General features: G+C 43.0%; 1 protein-coding gene across 1 annotated transcript in view; it reads left to right on the top strand.

Annotated features, from left to right (window-relative positions):
* Window positions 1-9,154, top strand: part of RASA2 (RAS p21 protein activator 2) — a 140,401-nt gene extending 131,247 nt beyond the window's left edge. Inside the window, exons 25-28 of the mRNA XM_011958220.1 lie at window positions 2,174-2,382; window positions 3,090-3,193; window positions 3,547-3,736; window positions 6,101-9,154. Of these exons, the coding sequence (XP_011813610.1) occupies window positions 2,174-2,382; window positions 3,090-3,193; window positions 3,547-3,736; window positions 6,101-6,131 (534 nt within the window). The 3' untranslated portion in view covers window positions 6,132-9,154. The remainder of the gene's footprint in view (window positions 1-2,173; window positions 2,383-3,089; window positions 3,194-3,546; window positions 3,737-6,100) is intronic.
* Window positions 9,155-22,338: the final 13,184 nt, after the last annotated feature.

The following is a 22,338-nucleotide window of genomic DNA, read 5'->3' as shown; positions in this document are numbered from 1 at the left end:
ACAGTAGACATTCAATATATGATAGTTGAATTAAGTGACTTTATCTTTTTTAAAAACATTATATATCACATTTGCTTAAATTACATAAATTTTAGATTTTATACCAGAAACCAGGTTTATCAAATATATCATAACAGGGAAGTCTTGAGAAAAGTATCTTTAACTTAACAAACTAGGTAAGCTATATGAGGCATCAACAATAAAGGACAATTTTAAGAGAGAGTTTGAGCTAGCTATTTATGAACTATTAATGATTAATGGTAAACAATCCAATAAACAACCTCTCGAAAATTTGCATACAAATATCTAATAGGCGATACAAATACAAGGTATTACCAAATACCTTGAAATACAAATACTTAATACATGCAGTTCAGAAAGCTTTAAATATTTATTTACATAACTTACATTTTTCTTGTTGAAAGAGCTCTCTTCCAGTTTTTCCACAGCAAGAATGTTTTTTACTGGAATTGTGTAGATTGCATCTTTGCCTAAATAAAAAAAGTAAAACAAAATTAAAGTAATTTCTATCAGAATTATAAAGATGTGAGGTTAATTCTGTAGGGTTTAAGCTCATCTTCTTGATGGTAGAAGTATAAATAAGCTACAAGAAGACTTAAAAATGGCATATATATAAATATTTGTTTCATGGAACAGATAAATTCTGATTGTCTTCTAAAGTGACCACTGCTTTTCTTTGCCATAAAATATTTAAACATTTTCAAGGAAAAATCTGGGACTAAATTTGATCTCCATGGAGAAAGTAAGAATGTTACAAAATTTTATATATGGGGACTGAAAAAATAACAGATTCAGCAAAAGAGGTCAACTCAAAACTCGCCAAGACAGGAACTTTGCTTTCATGGAGAAGTTACTATGTAAGCAGTGACTATGACTACCTATGTGCATTTCTATATTTTTCTAACCTAAATTTAATTAAGGAATTAACTCTCAAAACAGTATTTCTAAACTGAAAAACTGTTCATTATTATCCCTTATGGGTTGATCAGCCACCTGATCAAACGCTAGAAAATTTAAGAGATGCAGGGAAAAAAAGTAAAAATCTTATCTGGTAGAGTGAGTCCTTAACCGAAGACTTTGGAAATTCCATTAAGGAAATCTGAGTTTGCTAAAGGAGCTCCATAATAGTATGGCATAAGAATATGATGAATTTCAACTTAACGATTTACCTGAGAATAAATTATATCTCACATAGTCATATAAACTATAAGAAAACATAATTCTAACTTCTGGTCACTTTGTAATATTGTTCTTAGAAAAATTAAAGCTTTGCTTTTATTTCACCCCCAAGCTTTGCTTGAATGCCATATAGACTGAAGTGCTGGAGGTTAAGAAACTTTGCATTTTGTATTATTTAACCAATTAATTATACAGTTTTGGGCAAAGAAAACTATTTGGTTAATAAAGGTGTGTTTCTCTTTTTTTGTCTTGAACAGAGATGTTAAGATAGAATATTTGATAAACCTGGTTTCTGGTATAAAATCTAAAATTTATGTAATTTAAGCAAATGTGATATATAATGTTTTTAAAAAAGATAAAGTCACTTAATTCAACTATCATATATTGAATGTCTACTGTATATCAGGCACTGCTCTAACCGCTTATGATATAGCTGTAAATAGACCATATAAGGCTCCTAAAGGAGTATGCATTTAGGTCTGGAAAAACAAAAGGCCATAAATATTAAATAGAGATGAATGCTACAATGAAATGCTCTACATGATATTCAAGTGTCTGAATAATACAGTCCCAAGCTATCTGTCCGGCTTTGTCTTCTGCTCCCATTCAGTGCATACCATACACTCAAGCCAACCAGGGTGATTTCCTTGTTCCTAAATATTTTTCTGCTGCTTTTTCTTTATACTTTTTCTTCCATTAGCAATTCCTTCGCTTTATTCTTATCTGTATGATAGTCCATTCGTTTGGATATGTGTGGCTTCTAAAACTTACATTCTTTTGTACTGCTTAGTACCATGTGACTCAGATTATGCTTGGGACTAACTTGCTTGAAACATAATAATTTCTAAGACATCTTAGCACCAGTTATCTAGCCAAGCAAACTAGATTCCTTTAGGTACTTTTCTTCTGTTTTGTACTGTGTGTTGGTTTGGGGACTCTTGTCACTAACTTTTTATCTTAATTGCCTATGAAGATGTTCCAAGTAATACATACGGAGAAACCACTCTATGTCCAGGCAAATAACTGTGTAGAAGCTAATGAATGGATAGACGTACTCTGCAGGGTGAGCCGATGCAATCAAAACAGGCTCAGTTTTTATCATCCCTCAGTGTATCTGAATGGAAATTGGCTCTGCTGTCAGGAGACTGGTGAAAACACTCTCGGCTGCAAGCCATGTACTGCGTAAGTTTCCTTCTGATTATAAAAGCAATGTGTCAAAATTTGATGTATATATATATCTATGCAATGTTAATATTACTTGTCCATGGAAAAGGAATGACGTACTGATCCATGCTACAACAAGAATGGGACCTTGAAAAATTACGCTAAGTGAAAGAAGTCAAACATAAAGGCCACATATTATCTGATAACATGTGATGTAAGTGTCTAGAATAGGTAAATTTGTAGAGACACAAAGTAGATTAGTGGTTACAAGGGATAGGAGGAAGGGAGGAATGGGGAGATGCAGAGATTATTTTAGGAGTGAAGAAAATGTTCTAAAATTAATACTGGTAGCGCAAGTTAAAAAAAATTTTAAGGCAATGTTTAAATAGAAGCATGAGCTTGACCAAGGTATCAAGAAAGAACAGTCCTTAGCATTCTCTAATTGTATGGAACAACCATTGTATTTCTAAGACTTAAGTAATAATATATTGTTTTGTGATGAAGCATAAGTTGTGGAAATGATTTTACTTTAAAATTTCCCTCCTTCTGTTTAGAGTCACATAACAACCAAACTCTCCTTGGCCCCACTTTATTTTAACTGTCAAATGAAACTAAATTTCTGCAAAAGTCTGTGGTTCTATTTTTAGTCTCAAACCATCAGAAGTCCTTGGCATGTTAACAAAATAAAATTTGTCCAATATATTTATTTTTTATTTTTACCATAGAGGTGTCCCTGCAGACATCCAAATAGATATTGATGAAGACAGAGAAACAGAAAGAATTTATTCCCTTTTTACCCTCAGTTTACTTAAGCTGCAGAAGATGGAAGGTAAATACACAATCTATTTTTATATAACCATAATCTTTCATTACCAATTCCTAAAGTATTGTTTTAGCATTATACAAAAGTTGAAAATACTCATAGATTTACCAAAATATTATTTATATGAAAGTTGACAGACCCACAGGGGGCATTTTTCATTGACATTCATGAAGTTAAAATACTGTTTTTGCATGAATGTGATGATCCTAATAAATAAAATGTATGTATTTTAGTTATCTTGGCTCTGCCAGGGGAAATCCCCTCAGCATAAGACACTTGAAAAATTCTTATTTGTACTACACATTACATTTATAGAATTTAGTTGTCTGATCAGAGATTTGTTTTCCTGTTCCTTTTAGAGGCTTGTGGAACTATTGCAGTCTATCAAGGACCACAGAAAGAGCCTGATGATTATTCTAACTTTGTAATCGAGGATTCTGTAACAACCTTTAAGACAATTCAGCAAATAAAAAGCATAATTGAGAAGCTGGATGAACCTCATGAAAAATATAGGAAGAAAAGATCCAGTAGTGCAAAATATGGGAGCAAGTGAGTGATTTTTAAGCTATTGTAAACATATTTTTAAACAGTTTGAGATTGCCTCTTCTGCCCCATCCTCACACCTCCTGCTCACCCACATCTCTCAAGACCCAGCTGAGGACCATTCTCTGGTGTAAGTTTCCCTGGCCACTCAAACTCAAAGTGCTGTTTGTGTTGTTCAGTTTAGCCATCATTTCACTGTGTTGGTGCTATACTTTATCCACTTTTAAATTTCATATATATATGTATATGAAATTATATATGTATATAAATGTATATTTTATGTTTATATATTATTTGTATTTATATAGAAAAATAGGCCAGGCGCGGTGGCTCAAGCCTGTAATCCCAGCACTTTGGGAGGCTGAGACGGGCAGATCACGAGGTCAGGAGATCGAGACCATCCTGGCTAACATGGTGAAAGCCCGTCTCTACTAAAAATACAAAAAATGAGCCGGGCGAGGTGGCGGGCGCCTGTAGTCCCAGCTACTCAGGAGGCTGAGGCAGGAGAATGGCGTAAACCCGGGAGGCGGAGCTTACAGTGAGCTGAGATCCGGCCACTGCACTCCAGCCTGGGCGACAGAGCGAGACTCCGTCTCAAAAAAAAAAAAAAAGAAAAGAAAAATATATTTATATATATTTAGTTTTGTAAAGGACAGGTTCTCGCCCTGTCACACAGGCTGGAGTGCAGTGGTATGATCATAACTCACTGTAACCTCCAACTCCTGGGTTCAGGCGATCCATCTCAGCATCTTGAATAGCTAGGACTACAAGTGTTCACCACCGTGCCCAGCTATTTGTTTTATTTTTTGTGGAGACAGGGTCTTGCTATGTTGCCCAGGCTGGTTTTGAATTCCTGACCTCCAGCGATACTCCTGCGTTGGCCTCTCAAAGTGCTGGGGTTACAGACATGAGCCAACACTACCAGCCTGTCACCAGTTTTAATGTTATGTTCAATTGTAATTCATTTCTTGAATACTTAGTAGGTCTTTGTTTTGTTTTTGTTTTTACTGATCCTCTTTCTACAGTACATAATAAGAATTCACAAAACTCACCCCCAAAAAAACATAAGCTGTAAAAGTGCTACAAGTACTTTATAGTTGATTTTTTGGACCACTTCAGGTGTAGATGGATACTACGATGGATAACAACAGCAACAACTCGCATTTATTGGAAGCTTACTCTACCAAGGGGCACTGTGCTTAGTACTTTACAGCTTATTTAGATTGCTTTTAGAAGCAAGTTATGAAGTCTCAATTGAGGTGGCTTAAACAATAAAACTATTTACTCTTGCAAATTAAGTAGTTAACTTCTACAGTTGGTTAATTCAGCAGCTCAGCACTGTCATCAAGGAACACCTGCCACTCAGCCAACCTCAACAAGGTGATTCCTCAGGCTTATTCCCTCATGAGCTGCAATAATTCAGAGCCCCACATTTTTGTATGATAGCATCCAGAGGCAGAAAAGGCTGTTTTCTCCTTACTAGGGGAAAGGAACCTTCTCTAAAGTTACCCCCGGCCTTCCCTGAAACACATGGCTGCCCAGTGTTAGAGCAGAATCAGGGTCTGTTTACAAAGAAGTGGATAGGGAGGGGATGGTTCTTGGGCCAGCAAGTAACAGTGTTTGCCACAGTGAACACTCATTGATCCTCAAATCAGCCCAACTTGGTTTTATCCTCATTTTACAGCTAGTGAAATGGAGGCTTGGGGAAGCTAAATGCCTTGCCCAAGGTCACACAGCTGACTAGGGCTCTGAATCCTGGCCCCACCACTTTAAATGTTCTTTGAAAAGTATGTGTATTAATAATTATATTTTTTATTGATGTACAATAAAAATCAATTTGACAGGTATAAATATTTATATTCTTCCTAGATAGATGCCTCAATTCAGTTATTATAAGCATCCTAATCCTGTCTTTTCTGTACTAATGTAATTGGTTCTTTTCCAACAGTAGTAATCCAATTTCCTTGGAGCCCTGGGAAGTTTCCATATGAGATCCCAGACATTCTTTCTTAAATAGTACCTCTCCACTCATACCCATACACACCATACCACTTCCCAGTTTTATTTTTCTCTATTAAAAAATATCCTCTAGTGTACTAAATATCTTATTAATTTTATTTACCCTATACTAGAGTGTAAGTTCCATGATGGCAAGGGTTTTCTTGGTCTGTTTTGTTTACTACTTTAAGTTCTACACTAGGGTCTAAGATTTAATAGGTGGTCAGTAAGTACTCGTTGAATTAATGAAACAAGATTTGGCATGAGAGATTATCCAGGGAAAATTCTAAATACTTAATGGATTATATATTTGTCACCCTTTAAATTTTTATATTTCTTAAATTTTGAAAAATGACATTTTTTCTTTTCTAGGGAAAATCCAATTGTTGGGAAAGCATCTTAGAGTTTAACAGATTGGTTCAGAAGAACTGGAAAATATTATTTTTCTTGGAGCTTTTCAATTCATCATATATTTTGTTCATAGTATTTAAGAATGAACATTCGCTTCAATGTCATCTGCCTCCACACTGTATTTAATATTTAATAATTGAAATTAATTGTTTGGGAATCCTGGTATTGATGTATTACTAGAGAATTTAAAGCCCAAGATTCCCTTCATACCTGTGTGACCAAATCTATATTTCTGCAACTTCTTTTTAATCGAATCTTCTAGAAAAGCTTTGTAACAAAGGGAGAATTTCTCCGTAGCAAGAAACCATCTCTTCTTATAACACTCTGTTCTGTGGACTTGTTTTCACTACCATCAGTGCCTGCTCTATACTGCCAACATTGTGTTTTACTAGAAAATTCCAATTCATGACAGTTCGGAGCTTTTCATTTAGTTCATGTAGACCCTCCCGCTTTAAAAAAGAAAAAAAATAAGAAATTATTTTCCTTTGGTCCATCAGTCATTACAGGTTCCATTCAAGACAGTGATAGAAATTTTAGAAAACTGCCAGAGCATCCTTGAAAGTTGCTAGATCCTTTTGCCTAAAGATGTAAACAAAACTCAAGACAGGAGGAATCAGGGAATACGTGCTATTGTGTGCATCTTGTTTACATTTGGAATCAGTGATGGCAAAAGAAGTAATGAGACCTCTGAAATTGTTTTCATTGTTTTAAATACCAGGTACTCATTTTCTTGATTTGAAAGTTTAACATGACTTCTAAGGACATCTCTTCTGAAAAAGAAAGTAAACAGGGAATGAAGGTGGTGGGAAAGTCACTTGACTTCACCTGCTATTTCATGTGGTAATAAGGGCCACCATAAGGATGCCCTCCTCATAGTGTTCGGTTCTGCTCTTACTCGAGAACGGTCACTCGGCGCACTTTAATAATCTGGACTGCTCCAGATTATACTTTAGATACTTCATGGTATCTAATCTTTATGATCAGTTGAATGATCAGTGTTTAAGTCTAAAAATAATGCTTTCCTGAAAATGTTTATATTTCATTACTGTTTCCTTATTGCCTGCTAGCCAAATGGAATTTGGGCAAGCAACTCTTTGAAGACTTTTTTTACCCTAGAAATTTACTTTTGTCCTAAAAACCCTAACTGTAAATAAGCAGTCGAAGCAAGTTGCTACCTTGAAGTTGAGGGATACACTTTGCTTCATCAGTATTAAAAACCATGGTACTTTAATTGTGTCTTTTTTAATTCAAAACATTTTCTAAATGTGGTACTTTGAACCTTGGAGTATTTACATGTTTCTGTTCAAAACTGTGACTTATTAATGTAAGTCTGCTAGTAGTACTTTTTTTGTGTCCCTGAGCATAAGCTATATTTCAAGATATACTTTGCCAATTTTGTTATTGGTGGGTAATTGTTTTTAAATTATATTGTTATTAGGTAATTATTCTTAAAGACTACTGGCATACCATCAAAGTTGTTCCATAAAAGAATATAACTGAGCAATGTATTTCTCTAAATGACTTGTAAAAATCAATGAGTTACATTTAAGTCTGCATTATGGTAGATTATTACTCCCGGCTCATTTTAAAGACAAGTTTGAAAGAGTCCTTAAATTTTGTAAGCTTGTAGATTCCATAAACTACACTGATTTATACATTTGAAAGAATTTAGCCATTTAATAAATTTCTCATTCTCAACTTGCATTTAGATTAAAATTCTTTTTAAGAGTCTCTGAAATGTCTACCTGCGAAGAACATGTAAACATTGCCAGGTACCAGTCATTATTCTTTAGTGGCTTTTTAAGGCAAAAGAAATATTCATCTAACATTTCTAATATCAAATCCCCAATTGTGATTATTTTTAAAGATCATGGCATGATCACAGGGACCAAGGCTGTGTGCATACGTAACTCTGGATTTGGAAGGAGAAGAGTTCAGCCATCTAGTTCTTTTCTTCACATGACACTTTTAAACAGCCAGTTTGACTGAAATTAACCAACTTGGCACAGCCTAAAAAGAAGTAATGTGAAATTAAATTATTTTTCTTTGAAAGTCTTTTGAAATAAGAGACCTTGTAAGTAGGACCCTAAGATAACAAGGAATTTGCTTCCAGGGCCCTCATTCCTCTGCCATTACTTACAGATTTTTTGATTTTTACTACCCGATACTCTTTCTCTACCTTTTCCACATTTGAAAACATACAAGGCAGCTCACTTCATCCAGAAACCTAAAAACTCCAGGAAGAAAAGAAAAGATGATATGGGGAAACTTGCCATAGATGCCGGTTCTGGTTCTTAGTTTAGCCATTTCCATCAGTTGAAATTGTGGTGTGATCTGTGCTTGTTTTGTTGTTTTGTTTTTGTTTAGCTTTGTTTTTTAATATTCATTTAATAAGATGATGGGCAATAGCAAAGATTTTTACTCCCAGGAATATAATTTATCAAATTGAACTATTTTATTTGCCAAAGAAACTTGTTTTTAATATCACGGGTAATGGGTAAGTGTCAAAACTAGGCTTTTTTTATTAAACAAAAGAAGGTGACGAATGATATGGCTTTTGTTTCTGTTTCTGAAGCCTGATATCATTTATGCCAGGTTTTGAAAACCAGATCTTTTTATTAAGTGAAAGCACCTTTAATTTGCTCTAACGGTACATCCTGTAAAGACAGAATTCTGCATAGCGTTTTAGGTGTTTTTACAGTATGTGAAAAATACAAGACTCATTCTAGAGTTAAATTACCAATCTTGGTTGATACTATCTGCTTCCATTTTTATTAATTTGGAAATTAATATGTTGCTAGTAAATATTGGTTTTTACAGTACCCAGTTTGAAAATGTAAGTTATCAAAACTTAATGTAGTGAATTTGTTTAACCATGTTGTATTGTTGAGAATGTATTTTTATTTAAATTTTATTTTCTTATCAAGAGTATTATAAAAATTAACTTTTGTAACTGTCGCTTGGAAATAACTCAAATAAATTACAAGAAGCCTGTCTGTTCTTTGTGAGACTGTATTTTCTTACTGATTTAGTAATTTCTTCTCATTTAAAATTATTACACCTTTCCTATTAGTAAGGGAACTGTGGAAGTGAGAAGTCTCCAGTAAGAACAGTGCAATCTGGGCCGGGCGCGGTGGCTCAAGCCTGTAATCCCAGAACTTTGGGAGGCCGAGACGGGCAGATGACGAGGTCAGGAGATCGAGACCATCCTGGCCTACACGGTGAAACCCCATCTCTACTAAAAAATACAAAAAACTAGCCGGGCGAGATGGCGGGCGCCTGTAGTCCCAGCTACTCGGGAGGCTGAGGCAGGAGAATGGTGTAAACCCGGGAGGCGGAGCTTGCAGTGAGCCGAGATCCGGCCACTGCACTTCAGCCTGGGCGACAGAGCGAGACTCCGTCTCAAAAAAAAAAAAACAGTGCAATCTGAATGAAAAGTGTTCAGTTTTCTTAAACTTAACTAGGCTGATTTTTGATGGGTGGGTTTTGGTTTTTTTTTTTTTTTTTTTTTGAGACGAAGTCTCGCTCTGTCCCCAGGCTGGAGTGCAGTGGTGCTATCTCCTCACTGTGACCTCTGCCTCCCAGGGTTCAAGCAATTCTCCTGCCTCAGCCTCCCGAATAGCTGGGACTTCAGGCGTGCACCACCATGCCCAGCTAATTTTTGTATTTTTAGTAGAGATGGCATTTCACCATATTGATCAGGATGGTATCTCTCTCTTGACCTTGTGATCTGCCCGCTTCAGCCTCCCAAAGTGCTGGGATTACAGGCGTGAGCCACCGCGCCCGGCCTCTAATGGGCTGTGTTCTTACTTGTTCATTCATTCAACAGACTTGTTTTGAGGACCCATGGTCTTCAAAACACCTTGCAGGCTCCTGTCATTCCCTAGAGCCATGTACATCTGTCATGGAGGAATATAATTCACTTGTGTCTAGATAAAGTTTAAAGCTGAGTTTTCCAGACTATATTTGACTTTTTTAAGAAGAGTGGAAAGAAGAATTATTTCAGAACCTCTGGTTACTCAGGCCGTGCACTGACCCCTGCAGATTAACCTACCCCATAGCTTGACCTTCAGTGCATCATCCTTAAGGATGTTAGAATTTGTCCGTGTTGTGCCATGTTGGTGAGATACCTGGAGAATATAAAGTGACAGCACCAGAGACCAGGTTAGTGGGTGTAACTTGTGCTCTCCCCGGTTTGTGCCTGAACCCTTTTATAATAGCATCCCTAAAAACCCTTCTGTAAAACAAAGCCCCTGGGCTCCAGAGGAATTTAAGGTTAACAAAGTGGAAAGGATAGGGTTCTGAATCTCTATATTTATCGAAACATTAGAATTCCTCTATTACTAGCCCATATATAGAATAGAACTTGTGAAAAGCATCAGATTTAGGGTTCTAGTCTATGATAGAAGTAAACCAGGCATTGAAGGGAGAGGCCATACTCCTATTTCAAATTGTTTGATTCCAAAATGAGAGACACCTAGGGCCAAACAGTGTCCCTTTATTACACAAGAAGAAGAAACAAGACATACTTTGGCACTGCTGGTATACGTTTTTCTACTCTACTGGCAAGTACTGAACTACTCTAGAAACGTTTCAGAGAATAACCTGTCTTGGGTACTGACCATATGCAGAGATCTTCGGTCTTAATTCTTCATTCATATCTTCACCTGAGGTTTGCTCTTTTGCGGCCAAAAGGTCATTCTTTGGCTTACCATTTTGCCATTTGACGTCATAGTTCGGGGACACCATTTGCCATCATATTTTGAGCTTATATCTATTTTTTATATTGACAGCAGAGGTGTGACTTGTTTAATTAATGTACTGTTAAGATTTCATCACTTCTCTGCCTTATATTTCAAACCCTTTTTGTTTCGTACTATCAGGCAAAGCCTTTGTGCTTTTTATTGATTTGCTTTTTGAGATGGAGTTCAGTCTTAGATACATACATTTTACACATCAAGAAAGAATTCTGTTATCTAGAACAGATAAGATTGTTTTCCAAACTTAACATTTTTCTCAACTCCATCCAGAACCAAGAAGACCACACTGCCTGCAGAGTTAGAGGAGCAACCATTATTTTAATGATTCCCAGTGCACAATGAGGTAAATGATCCCTAGAGAGACACCTCAGAATCTGCATCAGAATGTATTTTTTGTTTGTTTTTGTTTTTTGAGGTGGCGTCTCACCCTGTTGCCCAGGCTGGAGTGCAGTAGTGGGATCTCGGCTCACTGCAACCTCCACCTCCCGGATTCAAGCAATTCTCCTGCCTCAGCCTTCTGAGTAGCTGAGATTACAGGGTACCCACCACCACGCCTGGCTAATTTTGGTATTTTTAGTAGAGACGGGGTTTCACCATGTTGGCCAGCTCGTCTGAAACTCCTGACCCCAGGTGATCCGCCCGCTTCGGGCTCCCAAAGTGCTGGGATTATAGGTGTGAGCCACCATGCCCAGCCAGAATGTAGTTTGAAAGACACTGTCAATATTACTTTACGTTGGGAAATGCAAAATATCACCTATTTTTATAATACAAACTACCAAAAACAAAGGTCAACAAAATCATCACTGAGAGAGAGTCATAGATGAGGCCATAATTCTCACCTGGAGACCTTTGGGGCTTGAGGTTTTGGTGTTAATGTGGGACATTTGCTTTTTAAAGCTTGGAAAACAGGAATATAGGCTAAATTAATTCCAAATCTTGACATAAAGTCTTAGTACTAAACTGCCATCAAAATTATGTGTCAGGAGTAAGAATACAGCAAATATCACTGGTCCCTTAGAGCTTATACTCCGGGAAATTGAAGAAAAGTAAAATATGTCAGATGGTGGTGTGGAGCAAAGTAATGTGCAGGAAAGAGACGGGGAGTGCTCAATGGGATGAGGGGTCAAGGAAGGAGCTACTGCTCAACAAAGACCTGAAGAAGGTGAGGAAGGAAGTGATGTGGATATGTAGGGGAAGATCCTCGTAGGAAGAAGAAATGAAATAACACAGTATGCTCAAGAACAGCAAGGGGATTGGTGTGGCTGAAGCAGGATGAGTGAGAGGGAATGGGAGACAGGAGACCTGGGCGATGGAGGGTCAAGTGGCTCAATGATGTGATTCACTTACCTTTTTTGGATTGCTCTGACAGCTGTGTTGAGAAACATCTCAAGGAGGTCATAGGAGGAAGAGGGGACAGGGTAGACCAGTACACTCATCAGGTGAGGGGTGGTGGTGATAGTGCCATGGGCGATTGGAGTGGTCAGGTTCTGGTTATGTTTGATGGTAGAGCCAACAGGATTTATTAACAGGCAGAATGTGGGAGAACGGAGTCTGGGAAGATCCAGTAGCCTAAGCAACTGGAAGAAAAGGGGTCATTCACTGAGCTGGGAAAGACTATAGGAGGAGCAGGATTTTATGTGTTTTATCTATGTCCACGTTAATGATTCCCGGAAACCAGGTCCACTTAAATCACTTAGTAGCAGCACATATTTTATCCAGTTTTAAACATTTATCATAACTTCCTCACCAGATTGTAAATGACTCCTACAACCCTTGCTCTTAGTTGCGAAAAGGCTCAATAAACATTCCATGAAGGAATATCTTACTGTGGCTAATGGTGGAACAGCAAGGGCTTGGCTGACAGTGATGACTCAACTAGAAACTGCATTTATGATCTTGGTTAAATAACCTTTTTGGGTTTGTGTGTCTTTACACGTGTAAGATTTTAAAGATTGCATTGTCAAGAAAAAGTATCGGGCCCCTGCTACCCACTACACACCCTGCTAAACCCACAGGCCCTAAGATGCTGCCCTCAAGCTGCTCAGGGTCAAGCTAGGGACTGGACCAGAGGGACCTGAGGATTTTTCATAAGTTCAATGCCCAGACAACCCCTAGGACCCCTCCCACTCCCCAATTATTTGTGTAGATCATTTGATTCCTCCAGTGGACTCTTTTTGAGAGGATGTTCCCAGCCTTCCCCAAAAACTCCATGACAATGGGCCAATTTATCAGCATCTTCGACCCTGTAGAATGTATTGTCATGCTTCCCCAAGAAGAGTCCTGGTCATTCCTGAGATTTTTGGCTTAACCAATGAAAGACCCTGGTATGGGAAATGAACCCAGCACCCATTCTGCCAAGGCATATGGACAGAAAACAGTCTTGACCGGGAGCAGTGGCTCACGCCTGTAATCCCAGCGCTTTGGGAAGCTGAGGCAGGTGGATCACTTGAGGTCAGGAGTTCAAGACCAGTCTGGTCAACATGGTGAAACCCCATCTGTACCAAAGAATACAAAAATTAGCTGGGCATGGTGGTGCGTGCCTGTAATCCCAGCTATTCCATAGGCTGAGGTGGGAGGACTGCTTGAACCCAGGAGGCAGAGGCTGCAGTGAGCCAAGACTTTGCCACTGCACTCTAGCTTGGGTTGGACAGAGTAAGACCTTGTCTCCAAAAAAATTTAAAAAGCAGCCTTATGGCTCAAATAAGGAGCAGAAGGGACTGACAGTTGCATTATGTTGGCACAGAACACATCTTGGATGATAATGGCCCCTTCCAGTGTGCAGCATAGATTTGGACATTCTCTCCTCTGGCTGGCCAGCCACTCGCCTACCCCTCCCACTGTTTACAGGAAACATGGAAGAAATTAAAACTCGTGGCCAGCAAGAGTGTAACCATCATTTGGAGACTCAATTGGATTTTTTTTGTGTGTGGTGGTTTAAAAGAAAACAAAACAAAACAAAATACTACATTTCAAAAACATTTGCAGCAAAAAATAAAGTAAATCATTATCTCAAGCTAATTTTCATAAGTAAATGCTCTGTTTACTTGTATCTTGGAAAGCTGCAAAACATTTTATTTTATTTAAATGTTTAAGGGAATGTAGAGATCTGTTCAGTTATGAGATAGAAATCCTTAAATCTAATCACTCAATGTGAAACATTTTATCCACATATTGAGAAATATGTGAAAAGTTTTACCAACAGACCACTGAAACATAGTAGGGAAGCAAATCACATCACCTGCACACCCTAAATTCCTGAAGTCTATATAGCAGTCAGTGAAAGTGCCAACATTCAGCTAACCTTTGTTTTTCAGCCACCCTAACAACAGTGGGGGGTGCAGGGAGCGGGATGGGGTTCACATTTCCAGTCATAGTTCAAGAGGTGTTTTCTCAAATCGGACCCAGGCTTCCTACAATTTCCTGCAATTCCAATACAAGCAGCCGCACAAGGTGGGCGGGTGGGAGGAAGAGCTGGTCCTTTGGCCTCCTCTCCACTGGAACCCTTCACTTGTCATCTTAAGACGAAAAACTGGCCTGGAGGTCGGGGCTGTGGAGCTCCTCAGGCAGCGAGAGCCACTTACAGAGCCTGGGAAGGCCTGGCCTGCACAAGTTTCAGACCCCACAACCCTCCTTCAGGGCTTCCAGGCCGCTCTTAGGGCCACATAGGTGGGCTTAGAGGATCAGTGCTATCGTGTCCTCTGCTGAACTAGTGCACATAATAAATTCTAAATAAGTGTTATTGTTACTACGAGGCCTGAGACAGACACCCAATCTCATAAGAGGTGCCCAAAACACTTAGGTAGCCCTCTTTCAGACCCTTGATGTTAACTCAACCTGTTGGGGGTTTGACTGGGGATCACACTTTGAGAGCCATCAGCTGCTCCATCTCTTCTGAAGACTGACTCTGCCTGTGACAAAGCAACACCTGGACCACCTTAGAACAGTGGTTCTCAACCAGGGATGGTTTTGGCCCCCAGGGGGCATTTGGCGGTATCTCAAATTTTTTTTTTTTTTTTTTTTTAAGTTTTTGAGACAGTCTCGCTCTGTCGCCCAGGCTGGAGTGCAGTGGTGCAATCTTGGCTCACTGCAACTTCCGCCTACCAGGTTCCAGTGATTCTTGTGCCTCAGCTTCCCAAGTAGCTGCAACTACAGGCATGCCCCACCATGCCTGGCTAATTTGTGTGTGTGTGTGTTTAGTAGGGGTTGAAGGGGTTCACCATATTGGCCAGGCTGGTCTCGACCTCCTGACCTCATGTGATCCTCTCATCTTGGCTTTCCAAAGTGCTGGGATTACAGGCATGAGCCACCATGCCCAACCTCAAAAAATTTTTGTTTTGCTGTTGGTATCTAGTGGGTAGAGGCCGGAGATGCTGCTATGCATCCTACAAGGTACAGAACAGACCCCCACCACAAAGAAGTGTCAGGTACAAAATATGTCACTAGTGCCTAGTGTATCCAACAGTTAAGAGCAGAGGCCTGAGGGACAGTCCTGGTGCCACTGGCCAACCTTGCAGCCTTGGCCATGTTCCCTAAGCTCTGCAAACCCCAGTATCCAAGCATCAAATGGGAATAACGATATCTGACCTCAGAGCTGGTGTGTGGAACATAAACAGAGTCACACAGCTCAGGTCCGTGAGCACACGAGCAGGCGCTCCGTGAGTGCCAGGCTTTATTTTCAGGCAATCCAAAGCTCTCTGCAAGGGGAAAACCACTTTGCTCTGTCTGAGCTACAGAGACCTTGTTTTCACAGATCAGGGCATCGTGACCCCAGGTTCTCCAGTTGACTGTGCCCCTGACTTCTCCTCTCTATTACTTTTCTCAGTGCTAGGGATACTCATGCAAGGGTGCAGGTGGAAGCCCACCAGGGGCGAGAAGTACATACAGAAATCTCCCTGCCTAGCAAAGCAGCAGTATCACCACGCAAGAGCTCCAGAGAAACCTCTTTTCTCAGAGCTGCTGGCTCAGCGGAGCAAAGGTGACTTTGCCTTTGCAGGACTCTGCGCGGGTTGAACCAACCCTAACTAGGATATTATGAGCCATGCTGGTCCCCTAGTAGGAGGGCCCAGGCCTCACAGTGGAGACTCAGGAGGAGTGGCCTCCACACCACACCTCAGAGGAGGGAGGTGGAGGAGCTGCTGGGCCTAGAGGAGGGACAGCTAAAGGGCTCCCTGAAGAGGAGAGATCAAGCCCTGCCGGAGGCCCTGGTGGCAAGAAGGGCACAGAATGGGAGGCACACCATGATGGTGATCCCATGCCAGGAGGAAATTTCTTTTCTTTCTTTCTTTCTTTTTTTTTTTTTTTTGAGAAGGAGTCTTGCTCTGTCGCCCAGGCTGGAGTGCAGTGGCACCATCTCAGCTCACTGCAAACTTCTACCTCCCAGGTTCAAGCCTCCTGAGTAGCCGGGATTACAGGCGTGCACCACCACACCAAGGCTACTTTTTGAATTCTTAATAGAGACAGGGTCTCACTGATACACACAGGAGACACCAAAATACTGGGTATAAAAGGGCAGTTCCCTGGCAAAGGCCCGCCCTCAAGCCTGGAAACCGGTGGCCCTAAATGAGGACAGGCATTCCTGTTTTCGCACCCAGAAGTTGTCTTTGGACCTGCCACGCTCCCCATCCTGTGCCTGTGTAAACCCCAAACCCCAGGCTCCACAAGCCGATGAGACGAACAGAAGAGCAGAGCGGCATAACGCCCTGGCAGAGAGAAGAGAAGAGGAGGGTGTGTGAACACCGAGGAGAGTTCGGCTGGGGACGGTTGGAGAGGAGATTGGCCACTGAATGGTCAGACTCGAGGGGAAGATCATCTTCCCACTCCACCCCCCTTCCCACTCCCCATCCATCCCACTGAGAGCCACCTCCACCACTCAACAAAACCCCTGCATTCACCATCCTTTAAGTCCATGTGCGACCTGATTCTTCCTGGATGCTGGACAAGGACCTGGGTACCAAGAGGGCACTGAAGTTGGTTAAAACTTGAGCTGTCCATGGATGGCAAGGCTAGAAGAGTGCACTGTAACATGCACCCCCTTGGGCTTTGGGGGTTGCAGACCACCCACTCCCTGACGCTGCCCTGGGGCCGGAGCCCAGGGGTATTCACCCCAGCTCCTGCACCTGCCCATCCGCTCCCCCTCCCATAAGGGGTTTGAACACATATGGCAGCCGAACAGATGAGCCACACCCCTGCTTGGAGGGTCAGGGAACTCTCCCATTTTCATCACCATGTTGCCCAGGCTGGTGTCAAACTACTGGACTCAAGCAATCCACCCACCTCAGCCTCCCAAAGTGCTGGGATTACAGGCATGAGCCACTGCCCTTGAGGAAATTTTTTACGGTGTCGAACCAAAAACTGCCTCCTGCAGGCCCTGTCCTTCCCCTAGCCCTCTGCCCCTGGACCCTGCCTCTGGAAGGGCAGCCCCACCCAGTTCTGGAACAGTCCTGGGGGCAGAAAGGGCTTCAGAAGTTCCCACTGCACCAGCATGTGGGTTCCACCTGGGCTAGGGTTAACAGATTTAGGAAATAAAATATAAGACACCCAGTTAAGTTTGAAGTTCAGAGAAGCTACAAATAATTTATTAGTCCACGTATATTCCATGTAGAACTTAGGTATTTTATCTGGCAGCTCTCCTCCCTCCACACACAGAGGACACAGTCCCTCGGGAAGAGAAGCCCCTGGGGAGAGGAGCTCTGCCCTCAGCCTGCCTGTGGCTGCTGGTTCTGAGGGGCGGAAGGTGCCTGCGGAAGGTGTGCCCCTGAACGCTAAGCAGGATGTAGTCAGCTTATGAGGGACCGTCTTCAAGTCTCCAGAAAGTTCTAAGTTCAAGGAAGGGATAAAACCCCAAGCAGGCCCAGGGTAGCCCCAACCTCCCTTTCCCGGCCCTCCCCTGTCCCATGGGCCCCTCCTTCCTCCCTCCCTCCAGCAGGGCCACCCTGCCCAGCCTCAGTGAGGACTTGGCCCCAAGAGGCCTCTCTCAGGAGACTCACTGGGCACCCAGCCTTTGCTCCATCATTGAAATCACACTGGTGCAGATCAGATGCGTCTTACAGTCTGGAAGCTGGAGTCAGGGCCCTAGGCTCCTTTCCTTGTTGTCATGTCCCCTTAGGCAAGTTCCGTGCTCACCCAGTCTCCATTCCTTTCTCTGGAAATTGGAGACTAAGGCCACTGCCTCCCTCAGGAAGTGTGAAGTTGGTGGTAAAGGAGGATACCTGTGTTCCAGGCAGTCATTATTCTCTGGGACCCTAAATCTAAGTCCGTGCAAGGGGTCACCACTATGGCCATCTGCTCTTTCCTATTTGAAAACGTAATGGTGTAAAGAGTGGCTTCAGGGACCCTTTAAACTCTTCTAATAGAAAAGATGCGGCCGGGCGCAGTGGCTCACGCCTGTAATCCTAACACTTTGGGAGGCCGAGGCAGGTGGATCACCTGAGGTTGGGAGTTTGAGACCAGCCTGGCCAACACGGTGAAACACTGTCTCTGTTAAAAATACAAAAAATTAGCTGGGTGGAGGCTGAGGCAGGAGAATCACTTGAACCCAGGAGGCAGAGGTTGCAGTGAGCCGAGATCGCGCCACTGCACTGCAACCTGGGCTACAGAGGGAGACTTGGTCTTAATAAAAGAAAAAAGAAAAGAGAGGAGAGGGGAGTGGAGGGAAGAAAAGGGAAGGGGAGGGGAGGGAAGAAAAGGGAAGGGGAGGGGAGGGAGCTGTACCCCGTATAGCAGGATGAGTCACACCTCAGAGTAGAAGGGCCCCCTCCATTCCTTGCAGTTCAAAAACCCTCATTTTGAATATTTTCACATTCCAAGAATCGTATTTGCAGAGCATCTTTGACTCTTTTTCCAATTCCCATGTCATCTAAACTTTCATGACTCAGGGAGAGAGCCTAGTCCACCCTTCTAGCCTCACCCGGCTCTGCCTCAGTGCACAATTCTGCCAGAATTTCATGACTCGGGGAGAGAGCCTAGTCCACCCTTCTAGCCTCACCCGGCTCTGCCTCAGTGCACAATTCTGCCAGCATACAGGCCACAGTCCAGATCACCAGGCACAGGCAAGGTTCAGGTACCAGACACTGGGGTCAAAGTGGACCAGAGTTCTAGAAGCAGAGATATGGGCTAATGCAGAGGGTATTCATATGCATTTCATGAGCACTGTCTTACATAATCTTCACAACATCCTGACACCGACGGAGAGTCTGCTTCCCAGAGAGGGTAAGTGGCCATCCCAACAAGGAAGGTATGGCCCAGAACAGTCCAACTCATCAGGCCAGCTGGTGGAAGCCTGAGGGCAAGGCTTAGAAAACTTGAAGGCAGGCTAGTGCATGCTCAGTGCCTCTGTGGGAGGCTCAGCTACTACTGAGGAGGAAGGGCAGAGTCACAGGATGCGATGGGGCCACTGACCAGCCTCTGAATGCACAGGCCCAGAAGGGAACCTGGAGGACCAGGAATGGGGAAGCTGGATGAGAAAACAGGAAGCGTCGTGGCAGGCACCTGTGATGTCTGACCCGCAGCCCACCTCAAAGATGCCACGTCTGACACCAGACAGCCCAGGAGTGCGCCCCTCTCAGGTCTGAATGGACCCAGCAGGAGGTGTGGAGGACAGCCACGTGAGATGTCAGCGGGGGGCCCGGCCAGAGCCCAGGGGAACAGGTGCATCACCGGTCCTGGAGCACTGAAGTCCATCCCGCACATGCCCTGGTGAAATGCTTCCCAGCACCAGACCTAGGCTGGGCCCAGACACAGGGCACTGTGCCAGATGGGCCCTGAGTCACTCCTGCCCTCCCAAGCTCAGAAGCCACCTCCACCCTCATTTCCCTACACTCTGCTCTGCTCCTCCCTCAGTGTAGACTCCTGATGAGCCCACTGTCCCTGCACCTCCAGGCCCAGGCCTCAGGCTCACTGGACACTTGTTTCTAATCCTCATTCACTGACAGTTTTCTGCCCAGTCCTGCAGATCTGGACAGGCTAGGGGCCAAGGTCAGGCCTCAGACTCCCTCCTCTCTGTGGCTCAGTCTCAAAAACTGACTGGGCTCAGATATGTAAAAGTTTAAGGACATTCTCCCAATATCCTGGATGCTCTGTCCCAAGTTCAGACGGCCACAGAGAATCCAGGATAATCCTCTCCAGCACGGTCTTCCCAGGGAGTGACTACATGTGAGTACCTTCCAGGAAATTTTCAGGTACCAGGCAGATTCTTGACCCTTGAAACAACCCTTTCGCTCTGAGCCTGGGGATCAGCCAGAGGGGCCTTTTTCACCCGCCCTCCTTAAACCCCCCATCTGTGCAATCCCTGGGAGATGGAGGGTCTCTTCTCAGGCTTCTGCAAATCAGTTTCCCATCTGAGAGTTAACATTTTAGGGAGCTTTTGAAAGAAAGAGAAACATTAGACCAGTGGTTCTCCAAGTGTGGTCCCAAGACCAGCAGCATCGGCATTACCTGGGCACCTGCTAGAAATGCATCTTTCCGGCTGGGCACGGTGGCTCACACCTGCAATCCCAGCACTTTGGGAGGCTGAGGCAGGTGGATCCCGAGGTCAAGAGATCGAGACTATCCTGGCCAACATGGTGAAACCTCATCGCTACTAAAAACACAAAAAAATGTAGCGGGGCATGGTGGCACATGCCTGTAGTCCCAGCTACTCAGGAGGCTGAGGCAGGAGAATCACTTGAACCCAGGAGGTGGAGGTTGCAGTGAGCCGAGATCGCACCACTGCACTCCAACCTGGGCGACAGAGCCAGATACCGTCAAAAAAAAAAAAAAAAAAAAACTGCATCTTTCCAGGCCCCGGCACAGATGAGTCAGCCACTGCAGGATGAGCCCGAGCCATCTGCTTCACAGGCCCTCCAGGTGATTCTGATGGTTACTCAAGTTGGAGAACCCCTGCTTTTAGCACCCTCCGAGCGGATCTGGAAAGGTCACCAGGTGCCGTAGACCTGCCTGACACCTGCTGCCAAAGGGAAATTGGCCTCCTGCCTCTGGGGGCACGGGCAATTCCTGGAGGCACCAGGTCGTCCTCCAAGCCTCCTCTGACTTACTGTAAGTGTTAACATTGGGGGGGAGCCCCGAGCTGAATCCAAGTGGCATGGAGCCACCTAAGATAAAAAATTAAAGTTCCCAAAATATTATTGTTGGGAGTACTTGGGAAGGCTCCAGTGTGGTGCCTTTTACACAAATATTGTGAATCACAATAACTGTGTTTATCTTCTTTTTCCTTCAGCAAATAAGGAAACATCTGTGGGGGTGCTGATATTTATTTTTGAATGAGCATCGTAATAGTGGAAATATTTTGTATGTGATTATAGAACCCTGGGGCTAAAGCACTGCCCCTGAGGAAGAGCGAGGAGTTAATTGGTAAATAATGTAGACATTCCCTTCTAATTAAGAAAACTTCAACGATAAATCCTTGTTTTTTAGGTGACATCGCTTGGGGCATCTCTATAAAATGCAAGGTGAGCCCAGTGGGGAACGAAGGCAGTCCTAGCAGAGGGTGCCTGGCCCAACAATCTCAAATTTTACTGCCTTTTCTGGGCCTCAGTTTTCCGTTGTTTCTCTGCCTCCTGGAGGAGCTGAGAAACCAGGTGTAGCTCTCTGAACTCAAGCCTCTGATCTTGTCTGGAGCCAGCCCCTTAGGAAGAATCCATCAGTGCAGATCCCCACCGTGGCCGCCATAAACCTCCTGCCTAAGAATCACATTGACCTACGCGACTCATGCACTCAGTGTAAGAGAAAAGAAGGTGCTCTGTGTCCTGGGGTGATAGGGCAGAAAAGAAGAACAGCCTCCTAAACACCCACTTAACGAGAGCTTGATCCTGAGGATGGATGTGTGCTCTGACCCTGCAAGATAAATAAATGTGTAACGAGCTGGGCCCAGTGGCTCACGCCTGTAATCCTGCACTTTGAGAGGCCGAGGCGGGTGGATCACAAGCTCAGGAGTTCAAAACCAGCTTGCCAACATGGTGAAACCCTGTCTCTACTAAAAGTTAAAAAAGTAGCCGGGCGTGGTGGCGTGCACCTGTAATCCCAGCTGCTCGGGAGCCTGAGGCAGGAGAATGGTTGGAACCCAGGAGGCAGAGGTTGCAGTGAACCGAGATCACACCACTGAACTCCAACCTGGGTGACAGATCAAGACTCCATCTCAAAAAAAAAAAAAAGAAATGCATAACAGGTACATGTAACAGGAGGGGTGAATCTCAGCACCATTATTCAGAGTAAAATAATTAATAACTGCTGGATTAAAAAGTACCTGCTGTGTGACTTATTTGCATAAAATTCTAGAAAGTGAAGACTAATCTATAGTGAGTGATAGCAGTGATTGTCTTGGGGGAGGGATTACAAGGGGTCCAAGAAATTTGGGAGGTGAAGGAGATGCTCACTGTCTTAATTGTGGTGATGGTTTTGATGGGATTCAGGACCAATTACTCCCAAAATATGGCACTATAACTG

Source organism: Colobus angolensis, unplaced genomic scaffold (assembly GCF_000951035.1).
Source record: "Colobus angolensis palliatus isolate OR3802 unplaced genomic scaffold, Cang.pa_1.0 Scaffold46, whole genome shotgun sequence".
NCBI classification, from domain to species: domain Eukaryota; kingdom Metazoa; phylum Chordata; class Mammalia; order Primates; family Cercopithecidae; genus Colobus; species Colobus angolensis.
This window is presented reverse-complemented; position numbering and strand designations above follow the sequence as displayed.